At 37.8% G+C, this 23,976-nt stretch overlaps 1 protein-coding gene across 1 annotated transcript; it reads left to right on the forward strand.

Annotated features, from left to right (window-relative positions):
- Positions 1–9,995: 9,995 nt before the first annotated feature.
- On the forward strand, positions 9,996–16,062 carry LOC140241663 (sepiapterin reductase-like). Its single transcript, XM_072321407.1, has 2 exons — positions 9,996–10,572; positions 13,353–16,062. The coding sequence occupies exons 1-2, from the start codon at positions 10,052–10,054 to the stop codon at positions 13,639–13,641; spliced, it is 810 nt and encodes a 269-aa protein (XP_072177508.1). The 5' UTR covers positions 9,996–10,051; the 3' UTR covers positions 13,642–16,062.
- The last annotated feature ends 7,914 nt before the right edge of the window (positions 16,063–23,976 follow it).

The raw sequence follows: 23,976 nt of genomic DNA on the forward strand, positions 1-23,976 counted from the left end.
TGTGCTGGATTGTGGGCTCTGCAATACGGAGACGTTTAATTCACTCACTTCTGTTTGAAACTTGGTACCCCGAGACGATGTCTCCTTGATCATTGAGAACTGCAAGAACAGTATTATAATTTGTGTTAAGATGACCCTGAAATCCAGTAACACTAATGCAAATTATAGAATCATCAAAACCAAGATCATTTTATTCTTTGAGCTTGTTACCTTAATACTATAGATAACACAGAGTTCTTTATGTCCCCCCCCCCCACTTATTTTGCAATACCACTCAACATTACCCTGTTATGTATAACCTTACCCTTCTCTAAAGCTTTCCTTATGCAAGGATGCATGTTATGTATGAACACATATTTTGAAAGTGGTGGGGACTGCATGCATCTGTGCATATTAAGCTAAGAATACATTAAACAAAGTATCTAAAATTAGTTTCGTTCTGGTGTACATACACGCATCAGGAAACTGCTTCGCAAATACTGTGTTTGGTAGAGCACCCTCATTGGCAAAGGAATGGTCTAGGTCATTGCCCCACCAAAAAGCCTCCTCAATATAAAACGAGCCGGGCTGACCAGATTTTGCAAGTTCTGAACGAGAAGTTCTTCAAGCTGTCTCAACCGTATAGGCATGCTCAACCGTAATACTATAGGCATGCAGATTGCTCCCCATGCCAAATTATTATCATGATTATTGATATCATTATAATTGTCTAGCAGTGCAATATTATTTTTTTTTCTTTTGTTCCAAAAATATTTGTTCGAGTGTAAATTTCTATGAAAGGCGCAAATAATCAACACTGAATGAAGCACCTTTTAAGCACCACCACCACCACCACCAACAAGGCCAAGGGTAGGGTAGAGGATATGGCAAAGTTAGCGGGGGGTTGTACTTGTGACCGTAGACCTACTTGTACTTGTCCACATAACACATTATCAAACAAACATGGTTGCAGGCCATTGATTTATACGAGTACTACTAGGGCGTCTAGTTGAGACTTGCACTGTGCAAGGTTCACAAGGGTCTAGACCTAAAAGTTAGGCCTAACGTTAGTTAGAAATAAGACATTGGTGTAATTTAGTTTAGAAGTCCAACTTTACGATTTGTGTCTGCCGTTAAAGGTAGGGGATACCTTTTACAGACCTCCCAAAATGCAGCAAAACATTAAATATGAACCTCAGGGGACTTGCTTAGGCCACTGCTTAGAAATTTGGAAGTCAACAGTTATCTAAAATTTGAATAATGCACAAAACTCAACTACTCAGTAGTTCTGTGTGTCAGCCACACTTACGCCTTTTTGTTGCATTCTTCTGTATTTGTGATCTATAAACACAAATCTAAAAGTACAAGAGCTGATGTAATAACATATAGAGTGTGTGGCAAGAATGTATATAGAAATGTTTGTAAGTGTTGATGAACTTTCTTCACAAAATATACATGATGGACACACATCCAGTACATGGGTCTGCAAAGGTAGCCTAGTAATGTACTGGAATTTACGGTGAGCCCCGAAAACAATTCAATTCAAAATCTAACGGTCAAAAAAATGTACTAAATGTTACCTTCCACTTTCAATACTTTATGGGAGTTTCTAAAATGATACTCTCTTCAACATACCACTACTGTATTTATACAACTCAAATGGGATTCCCTACCTTTAAATTTACTATTAATCGTAGTAGAAAAAACAAACAAACATTTTTTTCGAAACAAACAACATGAACAACTGAATTTGGTACTAAATCAAATAGAAATGATCATTTACAAGACATAATTTTGAGTCCTTGCACCTTGAAATTAGAAGAACACTGTTGACTGTTGAACATACAAGAGGATAGCCATGGGCTATCCTGGGTTTTAGGGGTCTAAATTATTTTGGATGATTCACAAATTGGTCTGAATTGCGTCAGCAGGTGGTGTGTCTGTGACCGTGAAATGTCAAATGTGTGTCTTCAGATATGCCGATATTCATGATATTGCAGTGCAACACACCGTCACCGGCCCCACACCAAGGGCCCAGGTGAGGTTTAATACGCTTTGAACAGGGGCAGGGCGCTAACGTTAGCTGGTACCTTTCTAGTACCCATCAATATCATATTATTTATTATATGAATGAATGAACATTTTTCAGCCGTAATAGCACACTCGTAATACCAACGAGGCAGGACCATAAAGTGTCAAAACATCTATGAAAATGCGCTGTAAATTTACAATACCTGATTACCTCTCTTTCCCACTTGTGCAATCAAGGTCCACACACACAGTCACTTCCCGTCTATCTATCCACTCACTGTTGATGAAGAACGTAACGCATGCCGTGATAGGATCATGGAGCTACTCTGTGTTACAGCTAGTACAATAATGATGCATGCATGCGCATGGAGCATTGCACAATGCACAGGAAATACTACTGAGAATCGCGAATGTACAAAATAAAGATTGGCGGTTGACTTGTGTTATTGGGTTGGTTTTTGACCATGTCATCACCAGAAAGAGAGAAAGAAGAAGCCAGGTCTTGAGGTGATTTGGCTGGTTGTAGATCTATAACAAAATGAAAAATTATGATTTTTTTTTTACTTATACAAACAAAAAAAAAAACAAATAAAAACCAAACAGCAAATAAGTATTCCGTGTACACTAAATAATACTGTGCTTTGTAAAGACAAGTATGTAGGACCTACAGATGCCAAACCTGTTGCAAAGGTCTTCTGATCAGTTTATGTATACATGTAATCAGAGAATAGTATTGATTTCTTGTTGGCTCTATTTATGATTTAATACGTTACAACAGGGAAAAATACGGTATGTGCAAGCAAAATGTGAGAGCGAACTGTTTTTGTTTTTGTTTTTGTTTTTGTTTTTGTTTTTTGGTAAACCGGTATGCCTACATTAATTCAGATTACTGTACTGGAAAATCAGACCTTTCATAATTTATTCTTTCTTATACTCAGGGGCGGATCCAGGGAGGACAGCAACCGGCGCACGCCCCCCTTTATTTTTTGTTGAAACAAAAGAAATAAAAAGAAAATAAATGGGGGGGGGGAGGGGTGCGTGCGCCCCCCCCCCTTTATTTTTGTAAACACGCCCCCTCTTTACGGAATTCCTGGATCCGCCCCTGATACTAGTACTTTGTTCACTCTGAAGCCTCATGGCAAAGTAATACTGTCTATGGACTTGTCATGTTTTATATATTCTTCGAGTATTTCGTAATACTAGTGCATTTAAATAGGCCTGTATCGAAAGGAGGGGGGGGGCTGTATAAAATTGTATTAAAGTGTGCCAATCATTAAACTTTGTCCGTAAGGATCACGCAATGATGAATGCCGGAGCTTATAATGTTTTTTGTGTTTTTTCAAATTGAATAAATAACAAACATACATCGTCTACTTTTCTTTCTTTCTATTTTTGAAAATAATTCAAAATATTCCATCCAGGGTCGTGTTTCATTAAATGGGAACATGAGATGAGAAGAAAAAAAAAACACACACACACTTTTTTTTTTCAATGATATTTTATTGATTTCATTCAAATTAATCATAAATCAACCCATTCTGGGTGTAACATGAACATACGCACACACACACACACACACGCACACACACACACACACACACACACACACACACAAACACACACACACACACACCCACAGTGAACCAAAGGTTTGGACAGAGATCAGGGTAAAGTTGAGAAGGATACACAAACATTAGGCCTAACTATAACTACACTAACTATGTATTCTATATTGCTTCGTGAAACAGTCCTGCATGGAATACACCCTGTGAGAGGACTGCTTTATCCCAAAATTGACCCTAACCAGTTGAACTGAACTTAGCATTTATTTTAGAGCTTTTGAGAAGACAAACCACATCAGATCGTTCCGTGTTCAGATTTAAAGGAATAATGGTGAGTTTTGGTTGAGATGAGGATTCAGTTTTTACGTTTTTGTGAGATAATTAGAAACCACTTATGAAATCGGGGCATGCAAGTCTAAGATGAATTCAAAGTTTATTTGATGAAAATCGGTTTTGAGATGGCTGAGATACCCCGAAAAACAAAGTAAAACTCGAAGTAAAACAAAGCGATCCAAATAAAAGGTGGGTCCCATGCATCTTTTATTCAGATCGCTTTATTTTGGATATATCTCAGTCATTTCAAAACTGATTTGATCAAATAAACTTTGGTTTCCTTTTGGAATGAAGGCTCTTTCAAATTTTATCAAAAGTTTCTCATTATCTCTCAAAAAAGTTGGAAACCTGAAGCCCCATCTCAACCAAAATTATGCGGTTTAGGTCTCGGCACCTTAACACACGCGCACTAGAGTTTCTACGCTTTATCAGATTATCACTGAACAATCCATTGAGCGAGTATAATTATAATGAGAGAATCTCGCACTAATAATAATAATAATAATAATAATAATAATAATAATAATAATAATAAATCAGTTTGTTTTGGGATTGTTTTTATTCGGGATAATCTTGATGAATAGCAAACGTATCGTGTTACATGGTGGGTTTTTTTTTTTCTCTCTTCTTTTCCTTTTGAAATTTTCCCAAGATATTCAGTCCAGCGTGTAACAGATATAGTTGATTAAATGTCAATATAAACATGCAAAAGCTCCCAGGTCACATGAGAGGGGTGTAGCCCCCAATACACTCCCCCTATAAATACTCCGTCGCTGCGCTTAACCTTAGACAGCTATTTCTATTGATTATACAAGTCAGCGTATCACGTATAATGAAAACAAACTGTCACTCAACCGAACAATAATTTACAAAATTTAGCTTGTTTGGGCATAAGTTTGTTTGTGTGTTTGTTTTATTAGATTTTAATCGCGGGATTTTTTTTTTCTTTGCAATTTAAATACACGACCAACGTATCGTCTTATTCTCTTTTATTGGAATCTTATATGCCACCAAAAGTGAGCACAAGGTTGTTGAATTTCAAATCTTAGTATTAAAAAAAAAATGCTCCCTCGAGGGGGACGGACTATCCTCCCTCCCAACTCCCAAACCCTTCCCCTGCTCGGCCGGTCCTTCAGTTGCTGCGCTCCCTCTTTTCTCGCGCGTTTCTGTCAAAGATTTAACATATTAAAGGTCCTTACTATTTGCTATTTTGACCCTCCCTTAATTCTTCCCCCCCCCCCAAAAAAAAAAAAAAATCGTAGTTACGTGCCTTCACACAATATTATAATCATAGGCCTATACAGGCCTATGATTTTTTTTTTTTCTGGGGTCAGTCTTTACTATAATCTCCGTAATCTCAAGCAGCTAAGGATTTAGTGAGAACTCAAATCAAACAAGCATGTTGTTACGTTAAAGGGATAGTATAGCATTGGTAAAGATGAGGATTGGGCATTCAACTTTTTGCGAGATAGTCCAAGAAATCACTTATGAAATAGTACAGAGCATGCCCATTCTAAGAGGAATTCAAAGTTCATTTGATGAAAATCATTTTTGGAATGGCTGAGACTTCCCGAAACAAAGTACAAGTGTACTTGAAAACAAAGCGATCGTAATAAAAGGTGATATATATATATATATATATATACATATATATATATATATATATATATATATATATATATATATACATACATATATATATATATATATACATATATATATACATATATATATATATATATATACATATATACATATATATATATATATATATATACATATACATATATATATATACATATATATATATATATCCAAACATTGTAGTTGCTCCGCATAGCACTGTCATCCCTGACGAAGGGGAGGCCCCCGAAAATTCGGATTTTGTATTAAAATCAAGGCAATTGGCATTATGTAATGCATTCCTCTAATGTGACATTATTATTGCTATATATATATATAGACGATGAAGACAAACAAGTTGACATAATGCATTAGAATCCAACTTCATTTATTTGTAAACCAAATTTTCGACCCTTGATCCGTGCAAGGGTCGAAAATTTGGTTTACAAATAAATGAAGTTGGATTCTAATGCATTATGTCAACTTGTTTGTCTTCATCGTCTTCATGCTCTTATTCCAACACGCAATAATACCATTATATATATATATATATATATATATATATATATATATATATATATATACATCTTGATAGGATCGCTCTGTTTTGGATATCTCAGCCATTTCAAAACTAATTTTCTCAAATAAACGTTGAATTCCTCTTGGAATTCTCATGCACATTTCATAAGAGGTTTCTCATTATATCTCACCAAGATTGTTAGCAACCTGAAGTTAGGTCTCAAACAAAACTATATAGGCCTACATTGTATATAATTATTATATATATGAAGAGTTTGTTTGCAAAAAACCGATAAGTCCATATTTGTCAATTGGAGATATTTGCGATTAAAGGTCAAGAAAAATAAAGAGAATAATGAGAAAATTTTTGCTTCTTTTGACCATAACTTAAAAAATATACCACTATATAGTGACCAATATATCATTTAAAAGGTATTATTTTGATCTTTATGACAGAGATCGCACTTCAAAATCTTCAAAAATGGACTTATCGATTTTTGCAAACAAACCCTTCATATATATATATACGATCCCTTTAACCCCCGGATGCATGAATATTCTTTAAAATTTGTTTGATACCCGACATAATTATGATTGCACATTATACTACAGTAGTCTATAACCGCAGTAAAAATAGTCACATGTGATGTTTCAAAAATGAAATGGAAAGGCAGAGTAAAGGAGTCGATCAACAATTTGTACTGCTCAACATCATCAGTTACTTGTCTACAAAAGTGGCCATCGATGGCTCTCTTAATTGCATAGTGAAAAATTCCTTGCCATGTCAATTTTTTTTTGACGCGTTATTCTGCATTTTTAACAGATTGTGCCAAGATTTAAACACTTGTGCCAAGAACTTTCTTGCCGGGGAATAAATCATGTTCCAAGGAAATCCATTCCAAGAATGAATTAACCACAAATAAAGAGAAAAATATTCCATACAGAGTGACGCAAAAATGACAAAAATCGGATAAGAAATAAGGAAGATGTGACACTTGAAATTTCACCTACAACAGGTCCATGATCAGAGTAAACATTTGTTATATTTTGGGTGGTTTTAAAGGGTGTGTACAGTTCTGGTTGAGGTGAGGATTTAGCTTTTAAAGTTTTGCGAGATATTCAAAAACAACTCTATATGAGATGTCAAAGAGCATTCTAAGGGGTATATCAAAAGTTTATTTGATGAAAATCGGTTTTGAAATGGCTGAGATATCCAAAAACAAGGTGAAACAAAGAGATCCTAATAAAAGGCGTGGCCTGTCGCCTTTTGTTATCATCTTTTTTTTTATATATCTCGGGCATTTGAAAACCAATTTTCATCAAATAAACGTTGAATCCTTTTTAAGATTACATGTTCTTTCATATTCCATGAGAGATTTCTCATAATTTCACACAGGAATGTTCAATACATGAATCCCCACCTCAACCAGTACTGTACAGTCCCTTTAAGGTAAGGTTTTTTTTTTTTTCATTCTTACAACTGAAATATGAAAGTTTTGTCATTTCTGTACATACAAAATGAATAAGAAATTGTGAGAGCATGACAGCGTTTGGTTATTTGAACATATACGACTGATCAAGAATTAAAGTGTCTTCTGAAAAATTGTGAAATATGAGAATGTCATGACTTCCTTATTTCTTATCCGATAGATCATCTTATTTCACTGTTCTGCAGAAGTTCTTTTCTTTCTTATGAAATTGATAAAATTTTGGAGTGGACTTATTATAGTTAGGCCTAGGCCTTATCTCTCCGTCGATAAGAAAACGGGGAGTTGCAGATATTAGAATGCAAATCTCTCCCCTGCGAGGGTCGTCCCGCGGTCTTCCACTCTCCTCCAGTATAGTGATGCTCCCCCCCCCTCTCTCTCTCTCTCTCTCTAAGTATTTTTCTTTCCCTCTTTGAACATAATATATGAAGTTGTGATTATTCGGCTTAAAACGAATGCATGGAACGTGCAACAAGATGATTTATTTTGGTAATACACCATGTTTAAAAGGGAAAAATAGATGATAAATTATGGTTCAAAATATAATGGAGAAATTGGCATATCTCATGGAGCATAGGCGCCGGAAGTGGGGGGGCAGGGGGGGCGGCCGCCCCCCCAATCCAAAAAGTGGGGGGGGGCAAAACGCATTTTTGCCCCCCCAAAAAGCCCCCCCCCCCCAAAAAAAAAAAAAAATAATAATAATAATGATAATTAAAATAAATGAATAAACAAATAAAATAAACTAAATATATATATATATATGAATAAAAGGGGAAAAATATGGTTACAAACGGCAGCTTTTGGACTGTAAAATGTCACAATTTTCAAGCTCGCTCGCTTCGCTCGCTCGCATCCAGCAGTTGAGCCCGGTGCGCCTCCCCCTAAATTTCTAAAGCGAAAAACATAGCTACAAAACGGCAGTTGTTGGACTCTAGAATGTCAAAATTTTCAAGCTCGCTCGCTTCGCTCGCTCGCATTGAATCGTTATGCCATTTTCGTAATGTTGCTGACAGTAATTGCCAGTAGTTGCGCCCGATGCCCCCACCCCTTAATTTCCAAAGCGAAAGATAAATATAGCTACAAACGGGAGTTTTGGGACTGTGAAATGTCAAAATTTTCAAGCTCGCTCGCTTCGCTCGCTCGCATTGAATCGTTATGCTACTCTCCTAATGTTGCTGCCAGTAATTGCCAGCAGTTGCGTCCGATGCCCCCTCCCCCTTAATTTCCAAAGCGAAAGATATAGCTACAAACGGGAGTTTTTGGACTGTAAAATGTCAAAATTCTCAAGCTCGCTCGCTTTGCTCGCTCGCATTGAATCGTTATGCCATTCTCCTAATGTTGCTGCCAATAATTGCCAGCAGTTGCGCCCGATGCGCCCCCATTTATTTCAAAGCGAAATATGTAGCTACAATTAAAACTCCAGTTTTGGAACTGTAGAATATCAAAATTTTCAAGCTCGCTCGCTTCGCTCGCTCGCATTTTATTGTTATGCCATTCACCTTATGTTGCTGACAGTATATAATTTGTCGATCGCTTCACACCGTCATTCCATAATCCATGTAAGGAAAACTTACAATGTTCCTCAATGACTGCGTTGTTGAATGTATCACATTCCGTAATGTATAGTAGTCCCATTATTGCTCACGCACACACGCACAAGCATACAGACCGTCAAAATGACTTTATGGTTCCCCCATGTTTCGACCCACCCTACGCCACTTTACTTATATATATATACAAGTGTATATATATATATATATATATATATATATATATATATACATATATTAGGCTATATAAATAATAGATGTGTGTGTGTGTGTGTGTGTGTGTGTGTGTGTATGTGTATATTGTGTAACATATGCATGGTCTAATCTTGAGCCCCCTCCAATGTTTGCCCCCCCAATCCAAAACTGCTTCCGGCGCGCCTGTCATGGAGACACGGGTTTTGAAGATTTTTGAAAGAGAAAATATCACAAGCACATCACAAAACCCTCTGCAAATGCATGGATAGCTAGATTCTAATAGATTCCCACTGGGCATTAGGTTTCAAAGACAAATTTTGAGAACTGTGATTTTTCAAATTCATGCATGCATGAAATTCTTCCGTCGAGATGTTTTCATTGCAACTGATTGCCCAATTATTGCCCTACATCGACGTAAATAAGCACTGATTGATCAGTGTTTTAGTAGTAGCCATAATTTTGTTTTGTTTCGTTGAATGTAATTTTATTTTATTTTTTCAAACGTTATTTAAATAAAAACGAAAACGATTCGAGGCACCCCGAAGGCATACCTGGAATCATGGAATGTAATTTACGGGATGGCGGAATTTTTCGGTGTAAACGTATGGACTGCAATACCAGTAGTTTACGCTCTTGTACCACCACGTGAAAATCCACTCATTGCATGTATGTTGTACGTTTCATCAGCGTACTCTACTGGCCCGGTGTGACGTGTGTATGGAACTGCCGCACTTGTGGTCCATCTACTGGGTGCCTGATTATAGTCGTCAACATGGCTTCTTCTGAAAGGATTCTAAATTCGAAGACATTTTGTATTATTTCAGGTGCTAGCAGAGGGATTGGACGCGCTATAGCCTTGGCCATATCGAAGCAAGTAGAAGAAAATTCGGTGGTTGTCATCACAGGCAGAAGTGCCGGTGATCTGAACGAGACGCAACGTCTGATGCACGCCGCTACTCCTGGCGTACAAGTCATTCCGGTTACGGCGGACTTGTCGGACCAGTCGGCACTCTCCAACGCTCTGCAGGAACTGACGAAAGATGTCAATCCAGAAAATTACCAACATGCTCTCCTCGTTAACAATGCTGCATCCTTGGGCGATACTACTCGATACAGTCGAGATTTGTCTTCATCTGACGACGTGGAGTCCTTGCAAAACTACTGCATGCTTAACTTGACGTCGGCATTTTTGCTCACTTCTCACTTTCTCTCCAAGTTTCCCGCTAGAGAAGGACTCCGAAGGACAGTAATCAACATCTCTTCACTTGCTGCTATTCAACCTATGAGTTCGTGGTAGGTACCGGTACATGTACTAAAGTGTCAGGATATGCCAATCTTCCATCTTTCCTCTATCATTCTTCTCTAACACTATACATTACATTTTCTTACTCTTTGGTCTATCCTGCAAGTGCCCCACCCTGCCCCTCCCCTGGTGCGGGACCCCTCCTCCTCCTCCTCGTTGTCCTCCTCACCTGTACCTGGCTCCAGCCACCCATCTACCACCTGCATTAACACACCCTCTCATAATCTTCACTCCCTCCCACAGTGGGGGGGGGGGGGGGGGGGGGGTGGGGTGGGGGCCCCACTGCGCTACACCTCTCTTATCCCCATCGTCCTGCTATATACATTCCTTTACCCAGGCCCAGCCTCATCTAGCTTGTTGCATGCCCCTCTTCTTATCTTTTTTTTCCAACTTTTCCTATTCTGGGCATTTTTTTTGTATTTGTTAACCCATTTGCATAGTTTGCATAGAGATCATTCAATATTCACAACATTTCCACATTACATGGCACAGTTACATGGTACCGGTACATGATTTATAAGCCCAAGATTCACATTATGCAACATGTTATGTAACATATCTGGGGCTTGCATTATTGAGGCAAAGGTACTTTCACTATATGATTGTAAATTCTCCTTTCCTATTTAATCATTTTTTTATGTGAACCATGGATCTTTTGATAGTCAGCTACCACCAGTTGCTTTTGAACTGACATGATGTTTGATACATGGGACTAAGCAATGACATTAACAAGTCAGTTTCCAGGCTCTTGTTGACTTGTTCCCTGTGCAGAAAGTATATAGGCCCTCATGTAGAGTTTCACAGTGCATCCGAGAAAAAGCAACAACAACAACCCTTTATTAAACAAAGGCTTACTAAAATGCAGAAGCAGTGGGGTGTATGATTGAAAAACAAACGGTTCAAAATAAGCTTTGGCTTACCATGCTCTTTCAAACTTGTGATACATTAATCCGTTGAGGATTCCTCATGGACACATCTTAGTCTCAGAATAAACAGAAACCTAAAACAAGATCATATTGTACCAAATCACTGGGTGTGTGATTAAAAACAAATGTTTGAAATAAATTTTGACAAATACATTGTACAGTCAAGCCTGTCTTAGGCTGCATTTATCTAAAAAATTTCTGAGGCAGAATCACGATCCTATAAACGCGTTTGAGGCATTCTCAGGGGTTAGATAAACCCAACCGTGTTTTCAAATGCGTTTAGAAACGCTGTTTTGAAACGCCTTTCAAAGGGCATTTTGAAACACATTTGAGACCACGATCGCTGTTCTGTGAGTAGATAAACGCAATGCCGTTTTGAAACGCGTTTATATCTGAAGGTCAAATCCCAGCTGTTTCCGGTTGTGCTCTCTACCCATTATTTGTGTGTGACTGAGGAGGCATGTTTGGTGGTATGCAGTTGACTTTTACTTCCCGGGTCAAACGGCGCAAAGCAGCTGCGCAGTGACACCACTGGAATCGCGATTGTATGATGGTTAGATAGACATGGCTCCCCATGAATCCTGTTTCAAACCACGTTTGCAAACACCGTTCCAAACGCGTTTTGAAACATGATTCTCTCTCAAGTTAGATAAACGCAGCCTTAGCGACCACCTGTCTATAGCAACCACCTGCCATATATACAACCACTAAAAACAAACCCTCAGACAGAAAAAAGCATGTTAAAGACCCTGTCTACAGCAGCGACCTGTCTATAATGGCCATTTTTTTTTTTGTCTCCCTTGGGTGGCTGCTATAGACCGGTTTCACTGTATTCAGTATTCTTTCAAATGATACACATGTATAATAGATGTGAGTGATACCATTTACTGAAGGTGAAGCCTGCAGTCACTGAAATACAGCTTGTATGCAATGTGGACTTACAATGATAGTGCAGGTGGTCATGTTCCAAGAAGGTGTTGACAAGGCATAATTCATAATTGCCTACTGTAAACAAACCTTTTTACAATGCTATAGATTAAATGAGCTAAGAAGTGTCTATCTCTTTCTCATCTCTTTCCAATGTGGTGATGTGTTTATTTAAAGTCAAAAGCCAATAAACCCTTTGTTTAGGGTTTTGTTGTTGCAGTTGTTTTTTGTTTTGTTTTTTTCTGGGGCTAATGTTCATCTATATATTTTTGTGTTGTGAGGAGTGTCTAGTATCCAAAAAATGTGTCAAATGTTTTATATATATATATATATATATATCAAATTTTCAAGGTCATGGTACTCGGAGATGCATGAATAAATGTTTTATTCAATCATACAGTACACCCATCACTTTGCACAATAAACCTTTGTCCTAGGGTGCTGTGGCTTCTGGGATGCACGGTATGTGCATGTACATGACCCACTCCCATCCTTAAAGGGGTCATTTTTAGCAGATCAGGGGCACTGTTTGCTACATGTAAGGTGTTGGCATAAAATGTTAATACTAGTAATTCACATCAAACCAACAGCTGTATGTGTTTGGAAGGGGGCTCCACTATGGAGGGAATGCTAACTATTGATAGCTTCACATGTGACAAATTCATGAAATCTGCTTAAGAATAAGAGATTCTCTTTGAAAGTATGCTCCAGATTGTAATGTCTTAACCTGTTGAGGACAGACTGATTTTGCTATAACACTAATTTTCCATAGACACCTGCCAGAATATACTCAGGACTCGTCTTCAACAGGTTAATTAATGTATAGTGTTTTTGTATATTCTCATACAAGTTTTTTTTTTCATTTTTTTTCATACAACTGTCTCCACCCTTCCTCCTTTCCATATCTTATTCTACAGTGGTTTGTATTGCATGGGCAAAGCTGCCAGGGACATGTGGTTCAAGACACTTGCATCAGAGGAGCCAGACGCTCGCATCCTCAACTATGCCCCTGGGCCAGTCGAAACCGACATGTTCCAGCGTATGAGCACCAAGTCTGCCGACGACGGCCTTCGGAAGTCATTGGTTGGCTTGGTGACCAGCCAGAAAGTGTTGAAGCCGGACCAGACTGCAGCCAAGCTGGTCAGACTCCTCGAGGAGGACACGTTCGAGTCCGGCGCACACATCGATTATTTTGATTTTGAGTGAAATGGTTCACCTGAAATATAAACTTGATCAACTTAAGAGGGCTTCTACATTCAACAAAAAAGGATGTTTCTAATCTTTTTTTTTTCTTTAGCGTATCGTATCAAAACACGCTAAAAGTTACAGTTAAGAGTGTACACACACAGGAGTGAGTGCAAAATCATTCTAAGATCCGCCTGAGCCTCAATCATGTTACAGGGGTTGAATTACAAATGCACACCCAAAAGCAAGCAAACCTTGAAGACTCAAATACATCTAAAGGCCACAGCTGGTCAAACATGATTTGAGAAACGTGTTTTAAGGAACGTTTATTTAAGCTTGCTGTCTGATTTAGGGCAATAAAGTTACTCTGATTGTGTGAAATGCATAGAGAGAAGTGCTTTCTAAGTGCAAAAGCCCTCAAACTTACATTTCATGAAGTCTTATGTGTCAGAGTATAGTACATGTACAACTGTATTGCAAATACTGTCGTTTACATTGATACAAAACACCAATAATGCTGGGTGCATATGTGTGTTTCGTTTTCAAATTCATTACACTTATAGTTTTGTCATGCATATTGTTCTGACATTTCCCATATGTGTAGAAGAATCATACATCATGGGAAAGAAAATTGATTTAGTCAGTAAGTGTTATTCTCTGAGACCAATATGAAAGGTAGATAATGCATTTATTACACAAATAATGCTGAGTGCATTTGTGTGTTTCGTTTTCAAATCCATCACACTTATAGCTACAGATGTCGTGCAGACTTGTTTCGCCATTTTCCGTATGTGTTGAAAAATCATACATCATGAGAAAGAAAAGTAATTTGTTTAGTAAGTGGTATTTTTCTGAGAGACAAATATGAAAGGTAACTAATGCATATCATGAGAAAGAAAAGGACATTATATGGCCACTATGTTGTGGTAGGTACTTACTAATTGTGTAGATTTTTGAAGTGTAGCTCATTTTCCTTGCATTCCAGCAGCCAGAAAGTCGGCTTTATCAGTGTGATGGTCCTGTCCATACTACACTTCATAGTACATGTACCCAGTTGCTGTGTGAAGGATAGCCAGAGAGCCTTGTGACATGGTCATTTTTATGTTGAACTATACAACAAGCCAATCTGAGCTTGACGTTTAGCTACCATGATTTACATTGAGCCTTCTTGGTGTAGGTACAAATGAAGACTTCTGTTCAGTTTGTGTATCATTTTATCATTATTCATTCATTTTTTTTTTTTTTTTGCCATCTATTCATCTGTGTTTTTTTTTTCTTTTGCTTTTGTGCTACCATTTGGTTTCCATGAATACATACTAGGTGTTACAAAAAACATTTCCCACTTTTGATGCTTAATAGCTCAAAAACTATATATCAGATAAAACTGTCATTGATATGAGTAATAGCTGAATAGTGTTCAATTTAGTTGGAGGTGATTTGAATATGAAAACCTATATCAGTTTCATGAAATCCATGATTAATTTCAAAAATAGGTCCCAGATTTTGGTCCTATTTTAACCCTCTGTACAAAACCTGAACTTTACACTGGAACTAATGATGTGTATGTGAGTGTGTACTTACAATGATCCTGAACAATGGACCTGGATATCACCTGTTTATAGCTCTACTCCAAGGCACATGAATGCTTTAAATTATCAATGATGGATTGCCCTGGGCACTGCAAGTCTGAATTCCTAGCAAAGGGTGAAGTGCATGCACATGAAAAAAAAATAATAAGCACATGTTTCCATGTGCTTGCACACACCACATTTCAGAATGAATAAAGACTAGCTGTGATAGTGGAATTCCTCATGAATAAATAATGGAGCATTCAAATCCTGGTCATTGTTCAGGACCATTGTCTGGGTATCAACTACACACTCCCATACACACCAATTGACTTCTGTGCAAAGTTAAAGTTTTGTACAGAGGGTTGAAAATAGAGCAAAATCTGAAACCTAACTGAGAAATTAATGTTTAATTTAATGAAACTGAATTATGCTGTCATTTTAGAATTGCATCCAACAAAATTGTACACTAGTCAGCTATTGCTCATATTAATGTCAGTGTTATTATGATGTATAGTTTTTGAACTGTTAAGGATCAAAAGTGGGAAATGTTTTTGTAACACCTGGCATTTATACAAAACAAAATTATACTGTCATTATGTATTTGCTCCATCTCTTGAGTTGTAAGCATTTTGTGAGTTTTTGGCAGCTAGTCTTTTATCCTGAGCTGTCTTATCTATGGTTTGAAAAGGTGACAAGATAGGAATTGTTTTCAGCCTGTATCAAACATATAGTATATCCATATTATGTCAGTCGCACAATTCCCACAGTACTATGAACTATGTAACAGATGACCAACCATTTTTGTTGTTGTTGGGGATTTTTGTGTGAATTTGTGTCTGTGCATTGTTATTATGACACTGTATTGTTATTGTTATTGTTATTATTATTATTATTGTTATTATTGTTATTATTATTATTATTATTATTATTTTATTATTATTATTATTATTATTAAGGTGCTGGAGGCATATTTTTGGATTATCCCTCTGTCTGTCCCAGATTTTGCAATTTAAGAAACTGAAACTGCTAGATGGAATTTATTGATAACTAGCGACTAGCCTAAGTATGCAGCATAAGGTGTAGATGCTGATTAGATTTTGGGCATTGGGTAGGGCGTTTATCTTGATCAACCAAACACAAGCATTGTACTTCTCACGTATAAACATTCCACAGCCACTCTCATGTAATGATGACTATTCACCTGTAAGATTTCACCATGGAGCTACATTCACTTATGAATTTCTTGCAAAACATATTGATAGTTTCAAGGTTCTTATGATAATGTGATATGTTACAACATGAGAGAATCGAGTTACTATCAAGTCCCTTCATAAAGCAATGGAAAATGAAGGCAGCATCCCTTTTACTCTCTCTCTCTCTCTCTCTCTCTCTCGCAATGTCTCTGCCATCCATGAATGTCATATTAAATTTGAATCATTGTTTATTTTGTTGCTTGTTAATTGTACTTTAAATAAAGCACTGCATGGGTCGAAAACAAATAAGATGAAATGTATCTCCTATTTATATATGGTTATGTCTTCCTCACTCTCTCACACACATCGTTATTTCACCGAACATCGATAAATCCTGACAGACTGCGAAGGAGAAGGCCTTTGGGAGAAATGCAGTACCTGAAAATTTCACTTGGAGAAAATGTTTTTCATTCCAGTAGCTGGAATGGAATTGTTTTACAACTTCTTTGCCTAAATTTTGCAAGCCTTTTCCTCATCCCCAATGGTTCCACAGAGATAACATTTCTTAACCCACGGTGCCCTAATACGGCCTTCCAGTTTAATGAAAGTAATAATGGTACTGCCAATTACCCATCAACAGCAATAGCTGAATGATCATCAAGTATGTATATATATATGTATATATATATATATATATATATATATGTGTGTGTGTGTGTGTGAGTGTGTGTGTGTGTGTGTGTGTGTGTGTGTGGCAACCCAGAAATGAGCATCCCAAACAGTAATTATGACATACTTAGTAAGTTCCCCCCCCCCTACAATTTTGTTGAAAACATTTTGATAACAATAATGCACATCCGTCAGAGGTACTACAAAACCCCCACTATAGAATGGAGTAATCCATGAGGCGAGAGGAGAGGTTGGAGGTGAGAGTGTTGGTTCTGGTGCCATAATGCTCAAAGCCATCACCAGCAGCATCAACTCAAACTCCTCTTGTTCTTATTATAGGTAAGAAACAACTTTTCTACCCTTTTATTTCACTACCATGCTTGTTGAACATTTTCATAAATATGCCTGAAGATTGGTTGACCATAGTGTTGATTTGATTGTTGATGCATAATTCTATGTTTTAAGACAATTATCATCAAAACCCAGATGTAAAATCATTGTGCCATCACATGAGATAGTTTAAAGAGTTTTAGTATAGTAAAACTCTAAGGGAGATGTACTGATTCATTTGTTGTACATAAATATGTATGTAGTTAATGTATACAATAGACTTGTTGCATGTATTCAGAAATTAGCGCAGAAATATTTAGTTTGAGAGCAAAATGTATAGGTAGGCCTACTCTAGTGGTGTAACATTCATGCTCTCAGACACTCGTAGTGTATTATGCTTTACAGAAGAGGAATAGGTTGAGAGATTTAGAAGTGAAAGTCTCAAATATGTTGGGTGACAACCTGAAGAAGTTATTGGCCCGAATTCACGAAGGTGGTGCAAATGAAACCATGGTTTAAACCATGGACAAAAACCATGGAGCGCCAAGTGTCGCACGGAATATTTCGTTACGAAATTGGTCATTTCGTCGATGAAATGACCGTTTCGCTAACGAAATTATCATTTCGTGGACAAAATGTTCATTTAGTCGCAAAATGTTGTCATTTCGTTACAAAACAATAATTTCATTGACGAAATGACTGATTTTATAACGAAATATTCCATGCGACACTTGGCGTTCCATGGTTTTCATGATAATTACTTGTACATGATTTGTTATCATTGTTATGACATGTAATAAAAGGCCATATTGCTCAAAGCCATCACCAGCAGCATCAACTCAACAGATTGTCTCCCCTCTTGTTCTTATTATAGATGTCGTTCCTTACCCCGAGACGTGGGTTACATATTATATATAATCAAGAGTTTGTTTGCAAAAACCGATAAGTCCATATTTGCCAAATGGAGATATTTGCGATTAAAGGTCAAGAAAAATAGAGAGAATAATAAGAAAATTTTTGCTTCTTTTGACCATAACTTCAAAAATATACCTTTATATGTAGTGACCAATATATCATATAAAAGGTATTATTTTGTACTTTATGACAGAGATCGTATCCAATACTTCAAAATCTTCAAAAATGGACTTATCGGTTTTTGCAAACAAACCCTTCATATATATATATATACAATGTATATATATATATATATATATATATATATATATATATATATATACACTGTATATAACATACATCAAACATAGTACATAAACAAAGTGTGAACTGCAATATGGCTGACAGTGCTCGAGTATTTAGGAGCTCATGTAGTACAATATATAATGTAGTCGGATGGAATTGCTTTATTAGTGACTTTAGCTGGACATTGTTTCGGCTGAAGCCTCGTCAGCAACTAAATCGACTTCGTATACAGTTTTATTGTTTAAGTACAGTGTGAGACATCCAGCTCTGGTGCACTCAAGCAAAATTTAAAAAAAAAAAAGTACTATTCGACAACACAATGAATTTGATAAGGGGTAGCTTGTAACATGTATAGACGAGGGGCGGTTATGGGGGGCTTTCCAGATGTGCTCTGCAAGGGAAAACTTTTTCTTATGTTTACAGGTTGAAATGAGTTCAGAATTGCTGGTTTCTTGGACGTGATGATGTAGTATTTCTCCCATAGACACAGATTGCACCGGTTTGTTTTGGATGAGTAGGGTTGAGTATGTCTCACAATCCTCCATCCTCCATCTGAGTGATTAGGGGGTGCTGTCATCCTTCAATTTGCTCAGCTCTGTCTAGTGCCGTTTTCCCCTGTTTGTGAAGCTTGCTTCGTGTGTTGCGTGTCTTGCTTTGAACGACGTTGACGTGAGGCCGATGTAGATTTTCTTGTCGGTAGAGGTCGCTACCTTACTAATTGGCTTCATGAGGTTCTTACCCGGCGGCGGTAGCGTGCATTTGTCGGATCGGGCAATCGTCCTTCTTTCTGCAGTAGTTGCAAGAGTCCTTGGCTTGTTTTTGACCACGTACTGTTGATTATTTTGATGTTGTGCGCCTTTGTTATGGTATCCATGTTGTTCATGCAGCTGTAGCTGACCTTTAGGGTGTTAACAACGGCGTAGCCAGGATTTGATCTTAGGGGGGGGGGGGGGGGCGGTTAGTCTGCGAGGGAGCGAGCGAGGGGGGGGGGGGGAGGATGTGGGAGGGGGGTGTACCCCCTCCCAAGGATAAGAACTTTTTGCATTTTGATGTTGTGAATGGTGCAATTTGATGCATGTTTTTGCTCGTTTTATCGACGTGAAACAGTCCCAATTGTTTAAGGTAGCAGTATATTTTAGTGTAGATTATTATTGAACAATTTGCCTATAAAATTGCATAATTTAAATACACTTTGTATTAATTCTTTTCACTGAATATCATGAACACGACTGAACCCGAGCGAGCGGAGCGAGCGAGGGGGGGGGGGGAGGAGAGGGTGTGGGAGGGGGGTGTCCCCCCTCCCACGGTAAGAACTTTGTGCATTTTGATGTTGCAAATGGTGCAATTTGATGCATGTTTTTGCTCGTTTTATCGACATGAAACAGTCCCACTTGTTTAAGGTAGCAGTATATTTTGATGTAGATTATTATTGAACAATTTGCCTATAAAATGGTACAATTTAAATACACTTCTTGTGTTAATTATTCTTTTCACTGAATATCATGAACGCGACTGAACCCGAGCGAGCGGAGCGAGCGAGGGGGGAGGGGAGGGTGTGGGAGGGGGGTGTCCCCCCTAACACGGTAAGAACTTTTTGCATTTTGATGTTGTAAATGGTGCAATTTGATGCATGTTTTGCGCATTTTATCGACGAGAAACAGTCCCACTTGTTTAAGGTAGCAGTATATTTTGATGTAGATCATTATTGAACAATTTACCTATAAAATGGTACAATTTAAATACACTTCTTGTATTAATTCTTTTCACTGAATATCATGAACGCGACTGAACCCGAGCGAGCGGAGCGAGCGAGGGGGGAGGGGAGGGTGTGGGAGGGGGGTGTCCCCCCTCCCACGGTAAGAACTTTTTGCATTTTGATGTTGTAAATGGTGCAATTTGATGCATGTTTTTGCGCGTTTTATCGACGAGAAACAGTCCCACTTGTTTAAGGTAGCAGTATATTCTGATGTAGATTATTATTGAACAATTTGCCTCTAAAATGGTACAATTTTGAATACACTTCTTGTGTTAATTATTCTTTTCACTGAATATCATGAACGCGACTGAACCCGAGCGATCGGAGCGAGCGAGGGGGGAGGGGAGGGTGTGGGAGGGGAGGGGGTGTCCCCCCTCCCACGGTAAGAACTTTTTGCATTTTGATGTTGTAAATGGTGCAATTTGATGCATGTTTTTGCGCGTTTTATCGACGAGAAACAGTCCCACTTGTTTAAGGTAGCAGTATATTTTGATGTAGATTATTATTGAACAATTTGCCTATAAAATGGTACAATTTTGAATACACTTCTTGTGTTAATTATTCTTTTCACTGAATATCATGAACGCGACTGAACCCGAGCGAGCGGAGCGAGCGAAGAGGGAGGGGAGGGTGTGGGAGGGGGGTGTCCCCCCTCCCACGGTGAGAACTTTTTGCATTTTGATGTTGCAAATGGTGCAATTTGATACATGTTTTTGCGTGTTTTAACGAGTTGAAACAGTCCCACTTGTTTAAGGTTGCAGTATGTTAGTGTAGATTAATATTGAATAATTTGCCTATAAAATGGTATATCATTTAGATAATCTTCTTGTATTAATTCTTACACTGAATATCATGAACGCTGTCTGCAGTTCAGCAATCAAACAGAAAAAGCATGCACACGAGGGTGTAGATAAGGGCATATCCCCTCCCACACGAAGGTGATTTTGCGTTTTCAGACCTGAAATTCAGCGATCTGGTGCAAAGTTTTGGTGCAATACTTTTTCATCGAAGTGTTAAGATCACGGAATTTAGCTCTTATTCCGAATGTGCACCATCTGTGTGTATGTATAAAGTCTAGTGAGGTAGAGCTTAGGGGAAGGGGGATTCCCCCTCCCGCTCGCGGAGCTTTTGCGTTTTTAGAATTGAAATAAAGCGATCTGGGTACAGCCACAGTCTACTTCTATGCATGGCGGAAGGGGGGAGGGGCGGGCGAGCAGGGAGAAGGCGTGGGCGAGTGTTATCTCCACCCTTCCCTTCCGATGGAGCTTTTGCCTTTTTAAGGTTGAAATTGAGATATCTCGTATACGCATATTTGATGGAATCAACATTTGGGAAATCACATTAAAAAAAAAAAAAACTGATGGGGAGGGGGGCTGAGGGAGGAAAGGGTCGATTAAAAGGGGAAATTCCCCTTATACATGAGGGAACCTTTAGTTTTCGGAATATGAGTGATAAGTCTTGTGCACTCAGAATTATTCATATTTTTTTTTTTGTAAATCTAAAAAGTGTACTAAGCTAGGGAAAGAGGCACAGAGGGGGAGGGTTTGGGAGGGGGATACCCCCTCCCAAGCACGAGAGATTTTGCATATTTTGAATTGAAATTCAACGATCTGGTGCACACTTTGAGTGATTTGTTATTCAAAAAAAAAAATCTTATTTGATGAAAGGTTGCAAAGGAGACCCGCTTCATGTGCATGCATACAGTATACACGCATTTTTTTTTTTCCGCCTCCCAAATCCCCGGTCCAAATCTTAGGGGGGGGGGGGGGGCGACCGCTCCCATCGCCCCCCCCCCCCCCGGCTACGCCAGTGCCTGTTGCACATCTTGTGATGCTGATGTTCATTCCATTTACAGTACTTATCTATCTATTCATTTATTTGTTCTCATCTTTTAAATGCCTCTCAGTTCTTGTGATCACAACAGACCTGCTTTTTAAGAACTGCATACAGTATACATAAACCCTATAGACTTCTAGGGTAAAAATAAAGCAATTATATAACAGTATTTACAAGCTGCTCTATACAAATACATTCACAAAAGATATAAACTATATTTCATAAAATGGTACACTGTATGTCTCTTTGTTTACTTGAATATGTTATATTATATAATAATATATATAACACTATTTTCTTAAATTAAGACTCTAGAACATCAGATAGGTCAGACTTATTCATTCTACGCATCAAAATTCATCATCCTCCGCATCATCATCATCCTGAATTCACCATAAAGATGTAAATTATCAATGTGAAGAATATATACTTCATTCGTTATTTGCTTTAAAAAGTAATCGGTATGGGCACGTTGATTACAGCTGTAAATGCATCTAAAAATCATTTCGTGCGTTATTGATGGGTTGTCAATATTGTTTCTGGGTGAGGTCAATTTCCCTTTTAAGTATTCAATAATTTAAGTAGTTGATTTCGGCATTTTATAATATCTTAATCAGAAAATTATATTACATTGTAAATAACCCCTACATTCCTTGAAAATAAGTGTGTGGGTTTGTTTTTTTTTTTCAGATAAATAAGTTGACTGTTCCACGTTAAGTGACCATCAATAAAAAAAACCCCTTATATAAAAATTTATACAAAAATTCATATAAGAATCGACGGGAGTTTGATTCTCCACAGAATCTGAACCTGTAAGGTTATCTAAGCAATTATTGAAAAACATATAATGTGTGTGTGTGTGTGTATGTGTGTGTGTGTTTTAATGAATCAGTACAGTTCACTATTGAGAGTTTTAAGAAAAAAGAACTGAATCTTTGTGACAAAGGAAGACTGTAGAGTCGTTGGCGAATAAACTAAAAGTCAAAAGTTGGATGAGTGTGTTATATCATTAATATAACGATCGAAGGAAAGGAGGGGTCCTAGTAAGGATCCTTGGGGTACACCACGTCCACATAAAATATTTTTAGAAGACTCGCAATCATGAAATTATACACACTACTGTTTGCCCGACAAGTAACTCCTGAGCACTCCAATTCCCGCCCTCATACAAAGTATAATAAAATTGATTAAGTTTGTAAAGAAAAAATTCGTGGTCGATGGTGTCGAAGGTCTTGGGGAAGTACAGAAGAATATTTATGGTGTGCGTTACCAACAGCAGCAGCAATTGCATTGCTGTGCATGTGAGGTTGAATGTTTCTCACGAAAGGCAAATTAGTTTCAATAATCATATGTATAATGTATTTCTAAAAATATAGCTATTCTCACTTAAATTTTTTTTCAAGTATTTTAGAACAGGATGTGACTGGATACGGTTAATGGAGGAGGCACTTTATAGGAATCGCCCTCTTAAAAACAAACAAACCTTGGTTTTAAGCAATTTCATTTCTAACGTAACGGTGAATGTATGTATTTATAAAGTAAACAACATAATCATGATAATTATGTACGAAACAAAATGGGAGGAACTACATCTTTCAATATAAATCATTATGCCTCCGCACGAGGTTAGTGTCGCCAGAGGCATTGTGTTTTGGGGTTTTTCCGTCCGTAATCAATTTTGTATAGACAGCGCCATAACTTAAAAACAGTTTGAGGTATCCTAATGAAACTTGGCATTATGACTGCATTAGTGGACAAAGTTGTGCCTGTCAATTTTTGGGTGCACATGTTCAAGGTAAAA

This window comes from Diadema setosum, chromosome 18 (assembly GCF_964275005.1).
Source record: "Diadema setosum chromosome 18, eeDiaSeto1, whole genome shotgun sequence".
Lineage (NCBI taxonomy): Eukaryota > Metazoa > Echinodermata > Echinoidea > Diadematoida > Diadematidae > Diadema > Diadema setosum.

Coding starts and splice junctions, on each gene's coding strand:
- LOC140241663 (XM_072321407.1), top strand. CDS start 10,052: ATGGCTTCTTCTGAAAGGATTCTAAATTCGAAGACATTTTGTATTATT. Junction 10,573..13,352: donor ATTCAACCTATGAGTTCGTG/GTAGGTACCGGT, acceptor CTTATTCTACAG/TGGTTTGTATTGCATGGGCA.